This window comes from Coffea arabica, chromosome 1c (genome assembly GCF_036785885.1).
Source record: "Coffea arabica cultivar ET-39 chromosome 1c, Coffea Arabica ET-39 HiFi, whole genome shotgun sequence".
Lineage (NCBI taxonomy): Eukaryota > Viridiplantae > Streptophyta > Magnoliopsida > Gentianales > Rubiaceae > Coffea > Coffea arabica.
Window position 1 is genome coordinate 51011680 of NC_092310.1, and position 24029 is coordinate 51035708.

The following is a 24029-nucleotide window of genomic DNA, read 5'->3' on the forward strand; positions in this document are numbered from 1 at the left end:
ATCATGCATACAGACTAATTATTCGGTTAGTGTATTATATATTAACTTTTTATCGAAAAGATTAATCTTTTCATTTTACACATTATACATAGTAAAGTTGTGTACCATTACTACTACAGTTGGTGCCGTTTGCTGAACAAGTGTGTGATGCTTCAGTTGCATCAACACGCAATATGTTAAAGGTACCAATGTTGTCAAATTCAGATCAGAGCGGGATCCACTTGAAAGTCAAGCAAAGCTGTCAAAAATAACAAAACCACGTCTTAGATTTTGTTTGGCTTTTGCTTTCATACTATAGCTTAGCTTACTTTTTTATTTATTTGGTCGGTTTCGAAGCTCATGCCTTGCAAAAGCCGACACAGTGTTAAACATGTCTGCAACGGGGGTGCGAATTCCACCCGCAATAAATTTTTTTTTTTAAAAAGTGTCAAAACAGTCTTCTGATTTGATTGAATTTGTGTATCTATTAGTGTCTGATATCTCCTTTAATCTAGTTAAATCTATATACATGCTAATCCCTAATATAGTCTCTTTAGCCTTTTTTTTTTCTGTAGAATATGATATATTAGCTTATAAAAATATTTTCATCGTGACAAAAAAATTCTTTTATTCAACTTAATAAAATTTAAGCTTGGCATCCTTTCCCCCGTGCAAAAAAAAAAAAAAGTGTCTGCAATGCAACCCTGAAGGTCAAGAATTATAGCAAGTGATGATTTGTTTAGTTAAGACAGTGGGTTATTTTCTCAAATATATTTGTTTACATCACCATTACAATTTTCAATACAATTTTTTATCTTCTCAATTACCTTTTTATCTCACATACATCACGTTACAAAAAGTGCTACAGTAAAAATATCTCAAATAATCCGCTATCCAAACACACTTAGGCATTGGGGAGTGATGATTTGTTGGAGAATTTCTTGGTAATTTGACAGTACGTTAACGGTTTCGATTTGGACCAAAAATCTTCAACCTTTTCATACCGATGAATCTCATAACATGTCGGCCGCTTTCAGTTCACGATTTTCTCGTCCGAATTTTGTTCTTCTAGAAGGCGATTAATGAGAACCACCAGGTACTAAAGGGGAGACATTAATGTGTGTTTGAATTTGCTGCTTGCTGCCAACTCATAAAACAATTGGTAATCTTGCTTTGCTTCTCCATAAACATATTCTAGCGTCTAATAATATGCAGAAAATGGCCTCTTTCGGAGACGCCCGTTTTTGGTGGAGAGTAATTAAAGAAACGATAAAATTTTCCTACAATGACAAAATATACACAGTATGTTAATGTGAGTGATGCTTTAAGGAAAAGCTTGTGAGATTACTGTACCACTAATCCCACTTTTGTTATAAGATGGATTATCCAAGTTAAAAACGTAATAGTACATTTTATCTGTTCTGCTGTAAAGTTAATGCAAAATACCGTCCTACCCACATGAAAATTGTTTTCCCAATAATTTTTTTTTTTGTCATTCATTCAAGAAATTCTTGTCATTTCAAGGTTGCGAAGATTGTGTTAGAGCGTAATGTTCAATTAAATAATTTGATGGTAGTGTAGGATCACTAGACACAAACAGTTTGAGGAGGTAAATAGCGTAAAATAATATAATTTGATGGGCTTAAAGTGCAATGCTGCAAGGTCGAACGAAAGACTAATTGGTTTTGACTTGTTACATGATCTCTTGGTCTTGTCAAAACAAGAAAATAAAGACAATAAATTGCAACCTACTTGGTAGGAAAATTAAGACATTTTAATTGTAACTAATAGATTTGAATTATTAATGGGATAAGTGGAGAATCACCGGTAATCTTCTCAAAAAAAAAAGGGTAAAAAGTGCATTAAACATTAATTCAGAAATTATTCCCAAAAAAATACAAAAGATTAAACCATTATTTGCTGATATTTTTCCCTTCTCTTGAAGATTAATTAGCTAACACAGACACACACGCACAGAGAGGGAGAGAAAGAGCGAAAAGAGAGAGAATATTCACATTTAAAGACACCAAAGCAAATTATTGTCCAAACAATAATCCTAACAACAAAAGATCCCCATTAAGAATTAATACTCATAGCCATTATATTACCCTAGAAACAAAATTTAAAAAAAAAAATCCCGCAGGAATTTAACAATACAGAAACGCCCCACCCCGCACGCGCTTTCATGATATAAACAACTTAAAGCCGCAGAGAAGCTTCCCAAACTTGGTCAAAAGATTACAACAAAAAACCACTTTTGCCCAATTAAACAAATTTCTGCAATTATCAAGTTAAGAAACCTCACCCAAAATGTTCCCCTACTCCTCACCACACTCCATTCCCCTACATCTCACATCACTACCGTTCATTGTCATCTGGTGGTCGCTATGAATCCACACCACCAATTGCTGCCCCTTTTTGAATTTTCAACGTTCCTTCATTTTCAACCGCGGGAACCTAACTGCTGGAAGTGCCCTCTCTTTGACCAGGCCTTGAGTAATGAATACAGTACTCGAATTCAAACGCTTTGCGAAATTTTTTTTTTAATTTTATAATTCGCCCAGAACAAAGAAGAGTTCTTGCTTTATTGCTTACCTTAACGGTTAGCACTTAGCACCCCACATTGACTATCTAAGTGTGTATATATATAGCTTTCTAAACGAAGAGTCTGTTAAACACAACATCTCAGTTTCTCCTTTGGCCAAAAGGGCTGCTAGAGAAACTGACTGAACACGAAGAAGTTGGGAATCAAGATTCAATTCGTTCATTCTTTGTGCACTGTTGGTAGTCTTGTAGCGTGCAGTTTTCTGTCCCTGGAGTTTTATTTCTGATTTTTGTTGTATAGTTTGAGGTGAAGAAAAGAAAAGAAAAGAAGGGGTCTTGGAAAGGAAGTTATCAGCGAGAGTTGGAAACAATGGCTGCTTTTGCAGGGGATGATTTGTCGAGGGCGACGAGTAGTAGGAGGAGTTGGGGGTCAGGGAGTGTGAGGGGGAGTGTGAGGGAGATTTGGCAAGGTCCACCTGATATTTTTGCGAGGAATAGTACTAGGAGAGAAATGGTGGATGATGAAGAGGAGCTCAAGTGGGCTGCTATTGAGAGGCTGCCTACTTATGATAGGATGAGAAAAGGGATGCTTAAGCAAGTGGTGAGTAATGGAAGAGTGATCTCAAATGAGGTTGATGTTACTCATCTTGGTGCTCAGGATAAGAAGCAGTTAATGGATAGTATTCTTAAAGTTGTTGAAGATGACAATGAGAGGTTCCTTACAAGACTCCGAGATCGAACTGACAGGTGAATGTTCTCTCAGCTATCTTGCTATTGTCATCTCTTTGATTACTGTAAAAAAAAATGATGTTACAATTAGCTGTGGGCTTCACAATTTTGGAACTTAATAGGTTTCCTCTTTGGATGCTTTTATATGATGATCAGAACAATCTTGTGAAGGTTTTTGACAGCAGCTTTTGTTGGGATTTGGAGATAACTAATGTTTTGACTTGTTTGGTCGAGTGCAGGGTGGGTATTGAGATTCCAAAGATTGAAGTGAGATTCCAGAATTTATCTATAGAGGGAGATGCATATGTTGGCACCAGAGCACTTCCAACTCTGTGGAACTCCACCCTCAACACGCTTGAGGTGATTAGCTGTTCTGTTCCTCCCGTGCGTCTTGACACAGTTCATGGAACTAATATTTAGTTGAATGGGATTTCCCACAACTTAAGTTTCTTAATTCTCCGGTGTTAGTTTTATTGGTAAATAACGGTGAATGCTTAATTAGATCCACTACGTCGAAGAACTGCAATTTTCGTTAATAATCTTATCAAGGGGAACATAGGGAAATGGTTGAAATAGGGAAGATAGAGCTTTTTATACAGTTTCTGAAGTAGAAAGATTGAGGGGTTTTACATTTAAGCGTCCTGTTATGGTTCTTTTCCAGAATTTATTTTTTTGTCCGATAATTGCTGTATCCTAGTTCTGAAGTATTATTCCATTCATTTTTATGTTTGATTAGGCTGCTATTGGATTGATTGGACTTGCTCAATCAAAGAAAAGAGTTGTTAGAATTCTTGAAGGTGTCAGTGGAATTGTTAGACCAACAAGGTATGCTTCTCAGAATTTCTAATTAGAACTCTTTTTTTTTTTTTTAAACTAGTTTATCTAACTCTTGGGTATTGTCTTTTAATCTAAATTTTAAGATTAGCTCTTCCATCATGTTCTTACACTTCTGCTTGAAATTTACTGCTTTTTCAGGATGACACTACTGCTTGGGCCTCCCGGTTCAGGAAAAACTACCTTACTCAAAGCTTTGGCAGGCAAAGCTGACGATGATCTGAGAGTATGTCCCCTCCCCCCACCCCTTTCCTTTTAGACGTTTTCGTTATTTGTCATTCTTGATGAGTTGCTGATTGTAAGTGAATGAACAGGTCACTGGAAAAATCACCTACTGTGGTCATGAATTCCATGAATTTGTTCCTCAGAGAACAAGTGCTTATATCAGCCAGCATGATCTTCATTATGGTGAAATGACAGTACGTGAGACAATGGATTTTGCTGGTAGATGCTTGGGAGTAGGAACCAGATATGATATGCTGGTGGAGTTGTCAAGAAGGGAGAGAGAAGCAGGTATTAAACCAGATCCTGAGATTGATGCGTTCATGAAAGCCACAGCCATGGCGGGACAGGAAACCAGCTTGATTACTGATTATGTGCTGAAGGTCCGTTCCTCAGAACCCTTTTTTTCTTTGGGGATTATGATGTCATTCAGACAAGACTAATGTGCTCATCATGTTCCAACAGATTCTTGGATTGGACATTTGTGCTGATATTATGGTGGGAGATGACATGAGAAGAGGCATTTCTGGTGGTCAGAAGAAGCGTGTTACTACTGGTATGCACGCATCAATTACCGAAAGCTCTAGGCAGTATATAACGATTCAAGTGTTACATATTTGAATAAAATTCTAATGTGCAGCTCCCGATTCATTATGCTTTTCAATTAGAAGAAAGATACACTACTATGTTTTGAATTGACATTTTGCAGTGTAAACAGGCTTATCATCTTTTAGTTTTGAGTGATTTTTCTTCACGCATCAAATCGTCTGGACTGACGTTGTGATTGTGTCGAATGCAGCTGAAATGTTGGTAGGACCAGCAAAAGCATTTTTCATGGATGAAATATCAACAGGACTGGACAGTTCCACCACTTTCCAAATAGTGAAGTTCATGAGACAGATGGTTCATATTAATGATATAACCATGGTCATCTCTCTCTTACAGCCAGCGCCCGAGACATTCAATCTTTTTGATGATGTCATCCTACTTTCTGATGGGCGCATTGTCTATCAGGGTCCACGTGAGAATATTCTTGAGTTCTTCGAGTACATGGGATTTAAATGTCCTGAAAGGAAAGGAATTGCAGACTTTCTGCAGGAGGTTACCTCAAAGAAGGACCAACAGCAGTATTGGTACAGAAAAAACCAGCCTTTTAGATATGTCTCTTCAGAGGATTTCGCAAATGCGTTCAATTCCTTCCATGTAGGACAACGACTTACAGCAGACCTTAGAGTTCCTTATGATAAGGCCAGAACCCACCCTGCAGCATTGGTTAAAGAGAAGTATGGAATTTCGAATTGGGAGCTCTTCAGGGCATGCTTTGATCGTGAATGGCTGCTCATGAAGCGGAGTGCTTTTGTTTTCATATTTAAAACAACACAAATCACTATCATGGCCTTAATTGCCCTGACGGTGTTTTTAAGAACAGAAATGAAAACTGGTCACGTGAATGATGCTGCTAGGTTTTGGGGAGCATTGTTTTTCAGTCTTATCAATGTGATGTTCAATGGAATGGCTGAGCTGGCCATGACAGTTTTCAGGCTTCCTGTTTTTTTCAAGCAGAGGGACTGTTTGTTCTACCCAGCTTGGGCATTTGCTCTGCCAATTTGGGTCCTCCGTATTCCCATTTCAGTCATGGAGTCCGTAATATGGATCATTTTCACGTATTACACCATTGGTTTTGCGCCTTCTGCAGCCAGGTAAGTTCAAGTTCATGCAATTTCGTTGAAGCTTTTAGTCAATTCTTGGCAGACATCTAATAAGGCTTTTCTTTATTTTTATCTTCAATGTATCAGGTTCTTCAAACAGCTCTTGGCATTCATTGGCATCCATCAGATGGCTCTCTCTTTGTTTCGTTTCATTGCTGCAGCTGGAAGAGCACAAGTTGTAGCAAACACGCTTGGAACCTTCACCTTGTTGTTGGTCTTTATTCTAGGAGGCTTCATTGTTGCAAAAGGTGAAAGCATGATTTAGATATACCACAATTTCCGGCATTGACATTTTGTAGTCTAGATATACATATTGTTGGTTGCGGAAAATCAGTTGCTCCATGCTTGGATCTGTATTGGCTGCTTTATTTGTAGCAATACAATTGAATTGCTAACCAATTTTATGGAAATGTAATTCACAGATGACATCAAGAATTGGATGATATGGGGTTACTATGTTTCTCCTATGATGTATGGACAAAATGCCATTGCCATCAACGAGTTTCTTTCTGAAAGATGGAGCAACGTAAGACCTCCTGATAATTGCCTCTAAATGTGTACATTCTTTCCAAGATCTGTAAAGCTAGAGGATACTCTATATTGATTTTGACCGTGGTTCTTAATTTTCATTCTGCAGCCCTCCAATGGCTCTGAACCTACAGTTGGAAAGACACTTCTAAAGGACAGAGGTCTATTTACCACTGAAACTTGGTACTGGATTGGTGTAGGAGCTCTTTTCGCGTTCTCCTTGTTGTTCAATGTTCTTTTTATTGGAGCATTGACATTTTTAAATCGTGAGTACAAAAGTCCACCATGTTACCTAACATTTGTCATCTATTATTCTATACTATATGATACAAGAAGTTCATGTTTTAATACGTGATATCGACTTAATTATCAGCAATTGGAGATACTAAAGCTGTTCTTGTTGAGGACGATGATGAGAAAAAGACTAGAAATGAAGCATCCAATTCTGCAGGTTTGTGGTCTATTAAACTACTCCTTTTTGTGGTCTATTAAACTATTTTTAAGCTTGGAGTGTTAAATTCTTAGCCTATTCCCTTTAATAACATCCATGTTTTTGACAATGATACAAACGAAAGAAAGTATCAAAAATTCTTTTGCTTCTTAAACTGTAAAATATGGTAACTGATGTGAACACCTTAATTGTCATCTATAGCCTTTTGTCATCTAATTTTTTTGTAAAAATGACAATTAAGTGTACCACTGAATAAATTCCTCTTTTCAAGGCTTTCAGTTATTAAAAATAATTCAGGACCAAAAAAATGCGTTTCTCATACGCTGTCATTGCTACAGGAATTCAAATGGGTGTAAGAAATTCTCAGGCAAATGGCAACTCAATGGTTAGTGCAACAAACAATCAAGCAACTAGAGGAATGGTTTTGCCCTTCCAACCACTCTCACTTGCATTCGATCATGTGAAGTACTACGTGGACATGCCTGCAGTAAGTCTCGTCCATCCCTGTCCTTAATTTTGTGAAATTGCCCACATCTCATTTCTGTGGTCAGACTCTCGGAAACAAACATAATATTGTTATTATTTTTCTAACTTGGAAATTTGATTCATATCAGGAAATGAAGTCACAAGGGATTGAAGAAGATAGATTGCAACTTTTGAGAGATGTTAGTGGTGCTTTCAGGCCTGGCGTTTTAACAGCACTGGTGGGTGTCAGTGGTGCTGGAAAGACCACATTGATGGATGTCTTAGCAGGTAGAAAGACAGGTGGCTACATTGAAGGAAGCATAAGCATTTCAGGCTACCCAAAGAACCAAGAAACTTTTGCCCGAGTTAGTGGTTACTGTGAGCAGAATGATATACACTCACCTTATGTAACTGTTTATGAATCGCTCCTCTATTCTGCCTGGCTGCGGCTTGCTTCTGATGTAAAGACAGAAACTCGAAAGGTAAGCATAGTAATTACTAGAATTATGACCTTTGACTCATTGATAAACGTAGTGCATTAATGTGCATGCCTTTAAATCAACAACGCTTTGTATGTAATTTGCTGAAGTTTCATTTTCTTTCTTACTACAGATGTTTGTTCAAGAAGTCATGGACTTGGTTGAGCTCAATGCTCTGAGGGACGCTCTTGTTGGACTTCCAGGAGTGGACGGCCTTTCAACCGAGCAGAGAAAGAGACTTACAATTGCTGTTGAATTAGTTGCTAATCCTTCCATCATCTTTATGGATGAGCCCACTTCAGGACTTGATGCTAGAGCTGCTGCAATTGTCATGCGTACTGTCAGAAATACAGTGGATACTGGTAGAACTGTGGTCTGCACAATTCACCAACCAAGCATTGATATATTTGAAGCTTTTGACGAGGTACACTTAATTGTCATTTTTCTTACACTAGATATTTTTGGGCACTCTGCATTTTTTAACACCATTCTTATACCTGCAGCTACTCTTGATGAAGAGAGGAGGACAAGTGATATATGCTGGACCTCTTGGTCGCCATTCTCACAAACTCGTTGAATATTTTGAGGTGAGGTTCTGCTCCTATTGCTTGGTTGCAAACACACTGTCTGTGCACTAGAATTGTGTGTCTGTGCACTAGAATTGAAATCCTACCCAACTTGCAGGCTGTACCTGGTGTTCCCAAGATAAAAGAGGGTTACAATCCAGCTACGTGGATGTTGGATGTCAGCACCTCAGCAATGGAGGCTCAACTTGAAGTCGATTTTGCAGACATATATGCCAACTCTGATCTCTACAGGTAAAAGAAGGGTTAACTTATACAGCGTAGAAAGTTTTCAAGCATCAAATGCCTCTATATGTGCTACAAGATCATTGTCCTGATACTTCGCTTATGTTTCCAGGAGGAATCAGGAGTTAATAAAGGAACTGAGCGCTCCTGAACCGGGTTCCAGGGATCTATACTTCCCCACCCAATACTCTCAGTCCTTTTTAGTTCAGTGCAAGGCTTGTTTTTGGAAACAACACTGGTCATATTGGAGGAACTCGCAATATAATGCAATTAGATTCTTCATGACTGTTGTCATTGGAATTATGTTTGGCGTTATCTTTTGGGACAAAGGAACTAAAATGTAAGTCCAAATTTTCCTTATCTCGCAACCTTGAATGATAAAAGAGCCTACTCAATTCAGTTACATAATGCTAACATTAGCTTCAATACCGTGCATCGGTTAACAGATTTAGACAACAAGACTTGCTTAATATACTCGGAGCTATTTATGCTGCTGTTCTTTTCCTTGGAGCTACCAATGCTTCTGCCGTGCAGTCTGTTGTGGCGATTGAGAGAACAGTTTTTTACCGTGAAAGAGCAGCAGGAATGTACTCTGAGTTGCCTTACGCATTTGCTCAGGTGAAGCATTCAGATCCCTTTTTTGCCTGTCTACTTATCACATTATCATTTTCTACTCGCAAATCAAATAAAGCCTTCCAGTTCTAACATCCCTTGTGCATCTTACAATTGCAGGTTGCAATTGAAACTATTTATGTTGCAATTCAAACTCTGGTTTACACACTTCTTTTGTACTCGATGATTGGATTCGACTGGACTGCCGAGAAGTTCTTGTATTTCTACTACTTCATCTTCATGTGCTATGCCTACTTCTCAATGTACGGGATGATGGTTGTTGCATTGACTCCTGGCCATCAAATTGCTGCTATTGTCATGTCCTTCTTCTTGAGTTTCTGGAATCTGTTTTCTGGTTTTCTCATCCCACGTCCGGTACGTGAATGCTAAGCTATATTTACCTTCGTATATACATTTTTTCAATTTACTCCACTCCACCACATGAAGCTCCAAATTGTACTGTACTGTTCCATTGAATTCTTGACTGACTATACCACCATTTTGTGTTAAAACAATTTGCAGCTTATTCCAGTATGGTGGAGGTGGTACTACTGGTGCTCTCCTGTTGCATGGTCAATTTATGGCATTTTTGCATCTCAAATTGCTGACAGAACAACTGGTATTGAAGTCCCTGGTAGTGACACAAAAGTTCCAATCAACCAATTCCTTAAAGAATACTTGGGCTATGACCATGACTTCCTCATTCCAGTGGTCTTTGCCCACGTCGGTTGGGTCCTCTGCTTCTTCTTTGTCTTCGCTTATGGCATCAAGTTCCTGAACTTCCAAAGAAGATGATCACTTCTCAGTTCACATGCAGAGTATTTCTTTAGGTTTATAGACCAACTGTATATCTTTGTAGCTAAGCAGACAGGACCAGCGATCTTTCTCTCTTTGTTTATAGGTGTCTTTAGAAAACTCCGACCAATGGTCCAATATTCCCATTTGAGCACAATATAGCTGCAAGAACGGCTCATATGATACGAGTCCCTAAAGGTACAAGTATAATACGAGACGGGTATAGTATGTGACATAATATGTATGTATTGTATGATTTTTTTCAAGAGTATAATTAAAAGTTCAGCGTAAAAATATTGGCAAAATTATGTATTATGTACACGCGTGTGTATGTGAATTCATAGGTAAATAATACGAATATAATTGAAAGTTACAAAAGTCAAAGTACGGATAAAATTACTGTAATTTTCAAAGATTTTACGACTACATTGGCACTAATTTTAACTCTTATAGATTTTACTACATTAGTACTAATTTTAACTCTTATCCTCGTGTATGAAACGTAAATTTATTAAAATGTTATCATTTTAGTTCTTTTAATGTGTAAATTTGCATAAAATACAACACATGTCATTACTGTTTTGTATATAATTCAGAAGTTATATCATTAGTTTTACCTAAATTTGAAAATTTTTCCAAAAAAATTGAAGTATAATACGTTAAAAATTTATAATGTGCTTCATACAATTAGTTCAACAAATGTAAATATTTTTAGAGTATTTTTGAAATATTTAAAATACACATTATTGTTTTTAAAACAAATTATACGTACAAACAGATATTATACTCGTATGTACTATAATTATGATCCCCAAACGCAACCCGCCGGTTTTCATGATAAATTCGTCCATCCGACCAACTTGTCAAGTAAGAAACATAAAACTAAGCGAAACAGCAAATGCAAAGAGTTAAATGCTAAATCGAAAGCATCTGAGTACTATAAGTTAATGAACCAGAAAGTTTGCAGTAAAGACCCTTTTCTCCACGATTAAACTTAAAATAGTAACTAGAGTATCCAAAAGTTCCATCCAATTTGAGGTGATGTTCTAAATTGCCAAGTCAAAAGATCCATCAACTTTCATCCTCATCATCATCATCATCCCAAAAAGAGTAACTGCATATAAGAAAGCAGCACTGGCGACAAGCAACAAAACGAATGAAAACGAGTTGAACTACACGTTCACACCCCCTAAAACATCCCTGCACTTGATTGCTTCGTCATTGTGTCTTTATGGAAGCCTCTGCAATATCCTTAATTGCTTTCCTGCTCTTCACGACACGACGTCTTTTGGCATCAAAATCCAGCTTATCCAGATCTTCTGCAATCCCCAGGTAACCATACAGAATATTTTCCATATTGTTCACTGGTGCAGATACTGTTTCCCCATTCTGGTTGATCCGCAATAACTCGGCCCTCCCATGATCGTTTCCAGCATAAACCTCGTGAAGCCTCTCAGCCTCTTGCAACCCCGACAGCCGACCAGCAAACTCAACCACCAAAACACTTTGATTTGCAGGTTTTCCACGGTACACCTTAGTCCCGTCTCCAAAGCCCATTTCTGGGGAAAAAAATTACAGGAGAATAAGACAAAATGAAATAAGACAAATGAAGACAACAGACCAATGAATCTCATTGTACAACGTGAGAAAGTCTCATGAATATGCAAGACTCTATCCTTGTTAAGGCTGCAAAATGGAGATGAGCATTTTGAACATAGAGACACAAACAGAGGCATACAGCAATACAAACCAAAGCCAATTCTGACACGACATCCAAAAAAACTTGCGCAGTTCTGCACTTCAAATGGTCTGTGGAATTGACAATTGTTCGGACAATTTGCAATCCCAGGGCCAAAAGGACATACCTTCATTGAACACTTAGGATTTATCCAGGTACAGACTCATCCACAAAAAGTGCACTCACATTTGACGGAATAACTATACAATCTGTGTGGTTGAAACACTAAATCCTCATATGTAATGGAAACTTACTTGCCACGTGTCCAATTATTCAGGACAATTGTCAAACAGAGACTTTCAATTGACATACTTCTGAAAATAATATAAAGATGACAAGCGGAAGTTAAAAGATAATAGTAACTTCGTCAATCAACTCAAGCAACGAAATTCTGTGTCCTGCAACAGTTACATCCAATGCCACCATATACCAGAATATTGCTCACAATGGGATTTTGAAGCATATCATGAGCGCCAACATGAACTTAAAGTAGACAAATTTAAAGTCTAAAAGCAAGGAAAACCAGAGCATATAACAGAATACCTACAAAAGTAATAAAGTCATGACTGATTATAATCGTGTTTCGTGTTCAGAGAAGGAAACGTACCTCTTAGTTTAGTTTCAAATTCTTCAATAGATATAATAACTTGCTGATCAGGGCTCTTATTTCCAATGGTACTGTTGTGGATAATCACCACTGGAGGCCACAAAATGAGGTCTTCCTTTAGTGTTAAATTTTCCACATCAGACAACTTTTCAGGTGACCATGTAACATTTGGCTTCTCTGCACTCTTCCATCCCATAAGTGCACAAAGTGCTTTATGAAAACCCAAGTGACGCGATCTTAAGCCAATTTCTTGAGATGTGAATACATGTGTTGCCAAACCCTCTGTGCCAACAAACTCTTCCTGGCTGCAAGCAAGCAAATCTCAAGTAGTGAAAATCATGCAATTCATCAGCAGACCAACTTCAGAAAACATCAAATCTACAATACATAAAAGACTGACTCAATTGCTATGAGTTATTTAGAGATAATGAACGTCCCGTCCTTGATAGCAGATGCTAATGATGATTCTCATTTCCAAAGTAAATCCTTTTCCTAAAGCTTATGCTCATACTCTGCCAGTAAAATTGTTTAGATTCTTTGTTGGGTTAATGGCAGACATGAGAGATCAATGTCACTATCTAAACATTTCTCATGCCAGTTTTCTTCTCTGTTCCTTTATTATCTTTCTTTTGGTACCACAACAGACACATCCATAATCAAACAACAAGAAAGCATCACAAGAGATCAATGTGACTAAATAATCTTCACACAAGTCTCTTCTCAGTTCCTTTGTTGTTCAGGTTCTTTTCTTTCTTTTGTACTGTAACAGACAATAACAATCAAACAACAAGAAACCATCGCACCACGCCTATGTTTTACACAGTCACATACTCCTCCACAGGTGTAATTATTAGTCTCTTGGCAACATTACACCAGGATCTTTCTCAGTGAACATTAACAGCACTAATCATCAAACTCACAAGCTAGAGGACTCGGTGGAAAATGACATCCAAAAAATAACAGTGTCTGTTTCATGATCAAAAGAAATTGAAATTAGCAAGTCAACATCACTGTATGGCTACTTTAAGTTATAAGACTACTAATTCTTATTGGAGTGTTCAACTGTATATCAATGAGTTTATGTTTCTCTCAGCCTAAGGAAAGCAACATGTTTCAGCCTAAGGAAAGAAACATGTTTCCATAAGGCAATCCAGTGAAAGCATTTTGGAAGCATAAAAACTTCAAGCAAAATTTTCAACAGCACAAGTTTCTATTATTAAGTATGGAGAGAGAGAGAGAGAGAGAGAGAGAGAGAGCAAAAAAGGACATACACAACTATTTGCATAAAAGAATATTCAGGAAAGGTCTTCCATGTGAAGTGCGTATTCAATGTTTAATTACATCGCTTGGAAATGTGGTGAGACTAAAAAAGGGCCCCAACAGTACCTAAGGACTGATATTTGCCTTCAAAACACAATCATTATTGTAAATAGCCTAATGTGTATAAAGTCCAACTACCAAACCAAAAACTTCATGAGAACTGATTCTAATCCTCATCAACCTAAACTTTCATACAAGAAATTCTTCTACTCTTCATTGCAAAAGAAACTTCTCTCAAGGCAAAAACTAATAAAGCTAGACTAGGCACCTAGATAGCTGATTTCTTCTCCTATAACTTGAAAAACCTTTTTGAAATTAATTCTATACACCGACAATTACTTCATGTAACTATGGAAAGAACTATAACTTCCTTTTCAGCAATACTCTTATATCAGAAAACCAAGACCATCAGACCAAAGCCACATCTGAGGATTTAACTAATGCTCCAATAGCACAACCAACACATTTAAAAGATTTATCATCTTCATTCTTCTGTCCCAAGCCACTCAAAAAAGTGACAATGAATTTTTATCTTTGTCCTTATTCTGTTCCTTTCTCATGATTCTTTTCTTGAGAATTGTTCACCTGATGTAACTCATATAGTCAAAAATCACAATCTGCGGAAAAATATAAGAATATCATGACAAGCCCTCCATTTGAGCAGCAATATCATAAAGTTTAAACTCTTCCAAACCAATCTCCAAGGGGACTATCATAATATTGAACAGAAGTCTACATATCACACTCTCTTTGAAGTCATGGAAGCATGAGACCAGTAAAGGACAGCAAAATCCAGGAGCTAGCAACATATTCTGGTAAACATTTGCTTGTCACTTCCTCATGAGCTGATGATTGAAATCAGAGGAGGATACTTCATGGTAGCATAAGAGCAAGAAAAAGTTCAATGAAAGACAGGAAAGAGTTTCTCCATCTGTAATAACATTTCATGATGTAAAACACAGACCTGCGGCACACGATGCACTTCAAACTACCAGAAATTGCCCGCTCCTTGTATTTTCTTCTTTTAGCCGGAGTATCATTCAATTGTTTGACAAACTTGAAGAATGCAATATTCACCAGCTGTTTAAAATCCTCGGACATTTCAGGAGGTTCGGGCTTTGCAGGAGTAACATTTTCTGCCTGGGGATCTTCCCCTTGATCATGATCACTTCCAACTGAACCATCTTGAATTCTTGGCAGATTGGCAGCATTCAGATTCTTCAGCCATGGGAGAGTAACACGATTCTTTTGAGGACCAGGTCCTAACCGTTTTCTTAGTGAAGGCTTGTACTTCTTTGCTAGACGTTGGGAAACATGAACTTTCTCAGCAACTGGCCCAAGCCGTTTCTTTATATCTCTAGGGCCAGAAATCTGGGTTTTTCTTGTATGAACGGATGAAGAGAATGTATTTGTGCCAGAGGGTGACTGACGGTGGGCTGTCATATTTAATGTCCTTCTAGACTTCCCATATCTGGAGTTACCCACTTTCAAACTCCTTGAAGGTATGTTTGAATCCACATTATCATCCCAAGGTTCACCGGCATCCACTAGATCATAACTCGTACTTCCATGCTGAATGAATTGCTTTTCTGCATGTTTCCGCTTGAGCCTGTTCTTGGACGGTTTAGACAAATTCATATTCCCCAAGACCAATTTCTCCTGAGATCCACCATCAGTATCATCTAAGAGTGGATCATATTCTCTAGATGGTAATACATCTGATCGCCTGTGATGAGACCGAGGACCACGAGCTATCTCAAGATCATGATCATGCTCTCCTACTCTGGAACTTTGGAGGCCATGATAAATTTCCCTTTCATACTTAGGTTGAGCACTTCCATAACCTTGATCGTCCACATCCTTCTTTCTTGCATGGAAGGATTGCTGTGCATCATAATGGTCAGAAATGGGGTGTCCAAGTGAAGCAGGATGGTGGTCCAGCATCCTGCTCCCTCTAGAATATCCTTGATGAGAGGATTCATCACCTTCCAAAATGCCCAACCTTGATGAATCTTGTGACCTGTAGTCTTCTCCAATGCCAAGACTCTTTCCATACGAGTCAATTGACCTGGGAAGTGTACCACCTCCATTGCTGCTGCCAACTAGAGGGTATGCATTGTCCATGCGGCTCTCTTCAGCAGCACCAAGATATGACCTTGAATAACTCTTAAACTCTCTTAATCTCCCTTCATGATCCACAGGAGACCTGGTTCGTGACTTCTGTCGACGCCCATCATAGCCAATAGAATTAGTCTCAACTCCAGTGGAGATTCTAATTCCACCAGAAGGATGGCGAAGTTCATCCCTCAATGCAGGTGGGATATCCTCCTTGAAACTCCCAAGACGCACTGGATCAAAATCCTTCAACCGTGATGATGGCACCATATAATCAGTATCCATGTTTGAATAGGTCAAGGGCTTATCTTTATATGATTCCCTTGCCAATGGATCCCTCAAGACTGGCCCATCTTTAACTAACTTCTCTGAATCAAACTTGGCGTGAAAATGGAAGTCTTCACCTTTGTGAAGACAATTAATTGAATAATGTGATGATGTTGACATGCCACTTCCAAATGTATCAACATGGCCAGAACTTTTGGTTGGGAAGCTGATATTCATAGGATAAGTGGAGCTAGAATAATCCCTTCCCCTTTCACCTTCTACCAACAGAGGTTTGGAATCAAGTACCAATCCATCATACCCCTTGTCAAAGTACTTATGCCTCTTATAATCGTACTCCAGATCAGTCCTTACTCCACTGCCAACAACCCCATTATCCAACGAACTTTTGAAGCCATCTGATTTTCTGGTTTCACTGAAGAGAGAATCCCATCTGAACTTGGAGGAAGTTCTTTCATTGGATTCATACACACGCCGTGTGTACTCCCCACTGCCACTTGACCGATGCATACTCCTTGAACGCCCATCATCTCTATCTCTTTCTCTATCACCATAATCTCTAACTCTATCCCTATCTCCACCACCACCACTGTAATCTGATATCCTCATCCCTCCACCTCCACGACTATAACTCCTAAAGTTATCTCCATCCCCATCTCCACGACTAAATCTCCTACCATTATCTCCATCACCACCTCCACAACTGAAACTCCTATCCTTGTCTCTATCCCCTTGGCTGAAATTCCTGTCATATTCCCTCTCATTCCCTCTATCTCCGCGACTGAAGTTCCTCTCATACTCCCTTCCTCCGCGATCAAAACTCTTTTCATAGTATCTGTCATAATCTCTCCTTGAATGTCCTCCTCCATCACGTCTCTCATCCTCCACATCCATATTGTGCCGCCTCCGTGGTGGCGGAGGGGAGTATCTGTGGTCCCGCAACCTCGCTGGGGGCCGGGGCGGAGATAGTCTCCGAGGCGGAGGTGTTGGTGACCGAAACCTATCCCCTCCGTATCTCCTATCCCTCATCATTTTCCCTTCTCCTAGCAATCAGCAATAGCTACTGATAATCAAAGCGAAAAGCTTTGCAAGTCTAATTGTGAAACGACCAGCGAGCAATCAGCAAATGATCATAAACATCAAAACCCTAACCCTAATAAAAGACAAACACCCAAGTCTACAACGACAATCCATGTGCTAAACAGTTTTTCCTTTTCATTTTTCTTTCTCTTTTGCGACCGATAACAAACAATGAGCCCTAGAAAATAGAAAAGGAGACAAAAAAAAAAGGGAGCGAATTTCGCGAAACCGGACTGCAAATACAACTAAATTAGTTTAAACAGTAGAAATAGTAGATTTTCGGACCTCTTGAATTGGAGGATTCTGATTAGAGAAGCAAAAGGAGCCAGTACAAATCGCAGAAGAGGAATAAGTAGAAATCATTTCTGTAGCTTGAAATTGTTTGGTTTTTGTGGGGAATTTAGCTATAAAGTTGTAATCCAGTGATGAATCAATGGAAGCAGAAAAAGGAAATTCTTCAAATCATCGGCAAAATTTGGATTGTAGCCGGCGAATTTGAGAGCGCTTTTTTTGGCTTTGCAGAATTTGATAGCTTGGATAGCCGCTGCTGGTGGTCGTGGCCCGGTGGTGTGGGGGAGGAGGAGTTGGAGTGGGCTATTTATGTACACGTGTTGCCTTTCTACTTGTCCAATTAGTCAACTATATAATTTTTTTGGAAAATTTGCTAAATTGGTCCCTAACATTTTCACAATAAACTTTTTTAGTCCCTACCATTTAAAATCAGTCAGAATAGTTCCTAACATACAAATTATGAGCCAATTTGGTCCTACTGCTTGTATTTGCTTTTTTTCCGGTTAAAAATAGCACACTGACACAATTTCAAGGGCAAAATTGGAGACATTCGTTAATCCATAATTTTGCATCCCTCAAACTCTTCCACCGCTTCTTCAATTGGTTCTCAGCCTACTGCTACTTCACAATTTCTTCTTTTTGCTTATTCTTGAATTCCATCTACAGTTTCCATTCTTCTTTTTGCTTAAATCCCGAGACATTGGGATTTGTCTGCGAAGCAGCAAGAGAAGGGAGTCAGCAAATTGTTAAAGTTGATACAACCAAACTCCCAAAACTCTACAGCAGCAATGGAAGGAGATTGGAAAGAAGCTAGTTGCCAATTTCGTTCCAATCAAAATGCAAAGATAGCAAAAATCTCCAACCTTCGCATGATAGCCCTTCATGTGGCAGCTAGCTGTGGCCAGTCAAAATTTGTACAGAAGCTTGTGAAGGAGTTAGCTAAGAAGCAGCTTGAAGCCGTACACCAACTTGGCCGAACTACTCTTCATCACGCGACCTTTGCTGCAGATGTGGACGCTACCAAAGCAATGGTGAGTAAGAACCCAATTTTGCCTTACCTTGGGGATGTAAACAACCATACTCCCCTCTTTTATGTTGCAAAATGGCGAAAACCATTAGAAAGAAAGAGAATGATGGAAAATTATGGATTAACGAATGTTTCCGATTTTGTCTTTGAAATTATGTTGGTGTGCTATTTTTAATAGGAAAAAAGAACAAATACGAGCATTAGTACCAAACTGGCTCATAATTTATATGTTAGGAACTATTCTGACTGATTTTAAATGTTAGGGACTAAAAAAGTTTTTTTGTGAAAATGTTAGGGACCAATTTGACAAATTTCTTGTTCGGTTACGGATTTCTTTTTGGGATAATTTCAGAAACCTCCCCTAAGGTTTTTTATTATTGCAAGAAGTTCCCTATTAGTTTAAAAAATTACACTATCTCCCCTATGATTAGCATTTCAGTAATAATATAAACCCAATATACTAATTTTCTCCTCAAAAATCCAAAAATACCCCTTTGTTGCTTAGAAGGGGAAAAACAAACTAATAAATTCTTGCACATTGTAACTATTGTAAACGACATAACCACCACCTTAACGAACTCAATAAACTACTTCATCTTAATTCCCATATTCTTACATTTGACAGCCTACAATTGCCGCCCTAAAACTTCCCATGCAAATCAAATGTGACAATTAAAGTCCACATTCAAGCTAATATTTAGCCTCATTTTTTTTTTGCCTAATTCATTGTTTCAATTGACCAATGTCACTATTCAACCTTTTTGTTACTAAAATAATGTAACCTACCAAGAATATCAATGTGGAGCAACCAAAAGCAATACTAGAGACCACATCCCATGTCTCTCAGCAAATCTAATTATTGTTTTTATATCTCAAAATTCTTTTTTATACAATTGGTATAATATCGTAATTTTCTTTAATCCACATTCCCTTTTTAGTTATCATTTTTATTTTCTTGTAAGTATTCTATATCACTGCCATCTTTTTCACTTTCATTTAGTTTGACAACAAATATGATCTGGCAACTTGTCATTTTGTAATTTCAATTCAATAATACTTATAAAAAAAAGAAAACAAAAAAGAGAGAATGGGTCTTTTTGCAAAAAAAAAAAGAGATGTAGGGGAAAGAAAGTAAAAGAATGAGTAGAACAAGAGTTTAGTTTATGTAACAGCAGTTGTTTTAGAATAAAAGACTAGTTGTAATTGTAAAATTTTTGTTTGTAGGAATTATTTATAAGTGAAAGATATTATAGTCATTTTATTACATGAAGGGAGGTTAGTGTAATTATTTAAACCTGAAGAAAGGTGAGTGAAATTGTCAGAAACCTCCCTTGAGGCAAATTATCCTTTTTCTTATTTCCTTAAAAAGGAGGTTATGAATTCTTGAGGCCAATTCGGCCCATAAATTTTTTTACTTGTGTCAATTTAGTTTCTAACATTTATTCATACCCAATTTGATACGTAAATTTATTTTGCGATTCTAATTAAGGAGTTTCGTAGCGACACCACCACCTAAAACTGGTCTGATTCCTAATTAATCAACTAAACAGGAATATTTTGGAAATATCACTCACAAGGCCATAAATAAATCAAGTAAATCATATAAAAAATCACAAGATTAAATTTTAAAAAAGTTTTATCTGATAATTTTTTATATGATCTAAAAGTTTGATCTGGTATTTTTAACACGATTTACTTGTTTTATTACAATATCATGAGTGATGTTTCCATAATACCCCTGTTTAATTAGTCAATTAAGAATCAAATCGGTTTTAAGTAGTGGTGCCATCATAGAGATCCTCAATTAGTATGGCAAAATAAGTTCAAGTATCAAATTGATTAGAAATAAAAGTTAGGGATTAAATCGTCACCAACAAAAAGTTTAAGGATGAAATACTAATTCTAGGAATTTTCAAATCTCAATAAAGCCTACTCTTAGAACTTCGGAGGATTCTAGGTTTTTGACTTTTTTCTAGTTTCAAAATCGTATTCTTTCTTTTCTTAAAATTTTTCTCTGTGACTTACACCGATTTTGCTCCACTTCCATCATCTTTCTATATGCATGTGCATTATGATGGAATTTGACCCATTAAAGTCATAAAAAATAGCTTTTTAAAGGGATAATTTTGATTGATATATATATATTTTCGTTAACTGCACATATGTTAGAGTGTGCCTTAAACAACTATCAATTGTATATACAATTGGTGCTGGCAATTATAGAAGCCACGGATCCATGGCTTCCCCTCGCGTAAGTTTTCTATTTATAACATTGCATTTTCAAGTCCTGCTTGGTTCTAATTATTTTCTTTGAATGAATCAGAGAATAACGATTAAATCAGTTTTTCAATGCAATTTTACTTAGGCTACACATCTTTTTTTTTTTGGTTTAAAATTAATTGGTTATTCTGCTAAACTGAATTTTTGAGACATAAGGCAATAAAATTTTTAAGAACTGTGGGAAAAAAATTGACCGTGAAACATGAACTAAAGTTTTTTCACAAAATGGGGATAATCTCATCATAGGTGGTGAAGTAGTGATTTTCTATACAATTATTAATTACCACAACCAAATTGAACTACTTAATTTTATGATTGGCCGGTCACATATCAACTTATTCTTTTGGTAGTCCCGTTCGGATTGCTCTTTTTTTTTTTTTTTTTTTTAGAATTTTTATAAAAAATGTAGCGCAACAATTTGATGTATGTATGTTAAAAAAATGATCGAGAAATGTGTTCACGAAAAATGTAAAAAAATTTTCGTTAGAAAACTACAATCCAAGCATAATAATGAATCAAGAAATCCACATATTTTCCCAACCAACTAAGTTGGCACAACCAATGGACATCAGTACTGTATGGAAAATTATGCACTTGCACTAAAAAGAGGTTATTTTTTCAGTTCTAAGTTTGCCTTTTATTTTCACAAAACCATTAGGTGCTTGATGCTACCTAAAATCTTGACTTGGCAATATACTTTCTAGTTTTCAGTTACAGGCTTCACCTCAAGCTATAGCTAACAAAATCTAGTGTTAATTCAAAATACATGGACAGGTGTAAACATTGAACGACAATATCTATTCCCATGTTGAATCTATCAAGCTTGCAATTGTTGTATTAACCAAAATATGGGAACATGATTGACAGGCTCACTCAGTTGTTGCAATACTCTTCAATTGGTTCACTTGCTTCAAGAAGTGGAAAACTAGACCTAACCACCTTTAATGTAGAAGCAATTAACCAACAGTAAAAGTATGGTCAGCCTAAATAATTTCTGTTAGAATCAAATACCAAGATGAACTTCAAAGTTAAAACGAGGACAAAGTTTAACTACTGTCACGCTAATCAGGACAATGAGGTTTTATTACCTCCAAAATAATAATCTGTTTTACAAATACGTAATTGGAAATTCAAAATCTTTTTTAAATTCTGCACAAAGAAGTAGGAATTCCAATAATCAGTTTGACAAATCCAGAGTTGGAAATTCATTACAATATTTCTAAATTCCGTACAAAGAAGCTGCAGGAATTCCAAGGCTGAATATAAAGACTACCCCAAATCGTACAAAGAACTGTAGCCTTCTTAGCTGCTGTCTTCTTCAATCGCCGTGCGCTTGCAGATTGGACAAACGTTCCTATGCTGCAACCATCTGTTGACGCAATCAGAATGGTATTCATGTCCGCATCCAAGTTTTGCAATTATCTCCTCGTCTTCGAATCCACTTTGGCAGACAACACAAATATCACCCGTTTCATCTCCATCACGATCAGCCGATGTTCGATATTGTCTGGTCCTGAGATTCTTCAATATGGTTTCTTCATTCAAATTGCTATATTGGCCAGATCTTTCCGATGCTTCCAGGAAAGATATCTCTGAAATCCTGATGAACTCTCCATCCAAATTAGCCAACTCTTCTTCATCACCCATCATAAAGAGAACTACTAGTGGCTGTGGCTGTGGCTGTGGCTGATCATCATCGGATTCTTCTTCTTCAACATGGTTATCCTCAGCGGGATAATTTTCCCTTTGAACCTCATCCTCCAAACGAGGTTGAATGTTTTCTCGCCCATATTCGGAATCCACCCGAGGTGTTGAGTAGTACTCTGGATGATCATCATCGTCCCAGGCTGATTGGAGGTTGTGAGGACGATTTTCTTGCATGTAGCGTTCTTGCACCATCATCAGGCGGTTGAAGTAGAGAGGGTCAGGATTTGTTTGGCTGCAAAAACTAACTGGCTGTCGCTGCATAGTTTCAGGAGATTGCATGCTGACTATTGAAACTATAATCCCTGAACAGATTTATTTCTTCAAGTCTTCTTCTTCTTGAACTTCGTTTTGCGGATAGCAATGGTGTTCAAGTCTTCTTGCTGCAGAATTATTGATGACGGACTCCTTTAATAAGCAATGAATAATGATTAGCAGGTCAAATCAACAACGCTGTGCACACACACATATATAGCTTACATTTACCGAACCCTATTCTGTTTTGGTGCAGAATCCTATTCTGTTTTGGTTTTGGCAAACGTCTTCGGTGTTGGTTAATCCCACGTTTGATTAGAAAGTCCTAATCTGTTTTGGTTTTGGCAAACGTTTTGGGTTTTGGTTAATCCTAAGTTTAATAGAAGACGTCTTTCTTTCTTAATCTTGGCAAATATGAAATAAAGCCCAGAAGTTACCCTGCATAACCTTTTTTTTCGCCCCGGGAGGGTGGGGGTGGTTAGAATTCTTGTGTTATCTTTACCTTGATTTGCTCAAGAAGAAAGAAAGAAGACTAATCTCCGATTGGACAAACCCCTTATCAATCTAGATATCTTGATTCTCAATAAGTGTACAGGCTACAAACTACATGGTTTTAAAATCATCCAGCCATCTAGTTTCAAACTTTCAATGGTCCTACACCTTTGATAACCAAACTTACACTCCAATCACATTTTATTTTTCATATGTTGCACACCAAAAGGCTATAGGCTACTACATTAGAGAAGCTGGCAAGGAATCAATGACATAATGACAGATAGAGGGGGATGGGATTTAATTACTCTTAGGTAGAGAAAGCAGCTTTTATTGGATTCAAGTAGTAAACAAAAGATACAGAGGAAAAGCGACAAATGATGCAAGATGGACTAGTTAAACTAAAAGCAAACCCGGACTGTGTTGGTGGACGACCTTGTAAGCGACCTATGGTCCTGAAGGCATGTTCTGATCCACAGTGATAATCGGAACCCAACCCATCCGAACTTTTTCCTTAAAAAGAAAAAAAAAACTCGGATCAAGTTGAACATAGCCCAACCAAGAATCCTAGTGGAATTTGCTGGACTGAACTGGCCTTAGCTTACCGCTTCCAGTTCTTGTGGCTCTGAGAACCCTGTACAAGGAACTCTCATTATGACATGGGACCTGCAAAAAAAAG

The 24029-nt window shown here is 37.6% G+C and overlaps 2 protein-coding genes across 3 annotated transcripts; one reads left to right on the forward strand and one right to left on the reverse strand.

Annotated features, from left to right (window-relative positions):
* The first annotated feature begins 2614 nt into the window (after positions 1-2614).
* Positions 2615-10461, forward strand: LOC113726779 (pleiotropic drug resistance protein 2-like). The gene is made up of 20 exons (XM_072076178.1): positions 2615-3270; positions 3492-3612; positions 3989-4077; positions 4228-4312; positions 4401-4691; positions 4774-4864; positions 5108-6008; positions 6105-6265; positions 6440-6543; positions 6655-6811; positions 6919-6996; positions 7335-7483; positions 7611-7943; positions 8074-8364; positions 8444-8527; positions 8625-8758; positions 8862-9089; positions 9196-9367; positions 9482-9736; positions 9884-10461. Exons 1-20 carry the CDS (start codon positions 2894-2896, stop codon positions 10154-10156), a joined length of 4374 nt encoding a protein of 1457 aa, XP_071932279.1. The 5' UTR covers positions 2615-2893; the 3' UTR covers positions 10157-10461.
* A 594-nt stretch (positions 10462-11055) lies between these two features.
* Positions 11056-17891, reverse strand: LOC113726788 (uncharacterized). Of its 2 annotated transcripts, XM_072076185.1 has the most exons (4): positions 17587-17891; positions 14786-17314; positions 12502-12806; positions 11056-11715 (listed from the first exon to the last, which is right to left on the reverse strand). In XM_072076185.1, exons 2-4 carry the CDS (start codon positions 17251-17253, stop codon positions 11375-11377), a joined length of 3114 nt encoding a protein of 1037 aa, XP_071932286.1. In that variant the 5' UTR covers positions 17254-17314; positions 17587-17891; the 3' UTR covers positions 11056-11374. The 2 variants fall into 2 exon arrangements, with proteins under 2 accessions (XP_071932286.1, XP_027106460.2); XM_027250659.2 differs by having other exon boundaries at positions 14786-17890.
* Positions 17892-24029: the final 6138 nt, after the last annotated feature.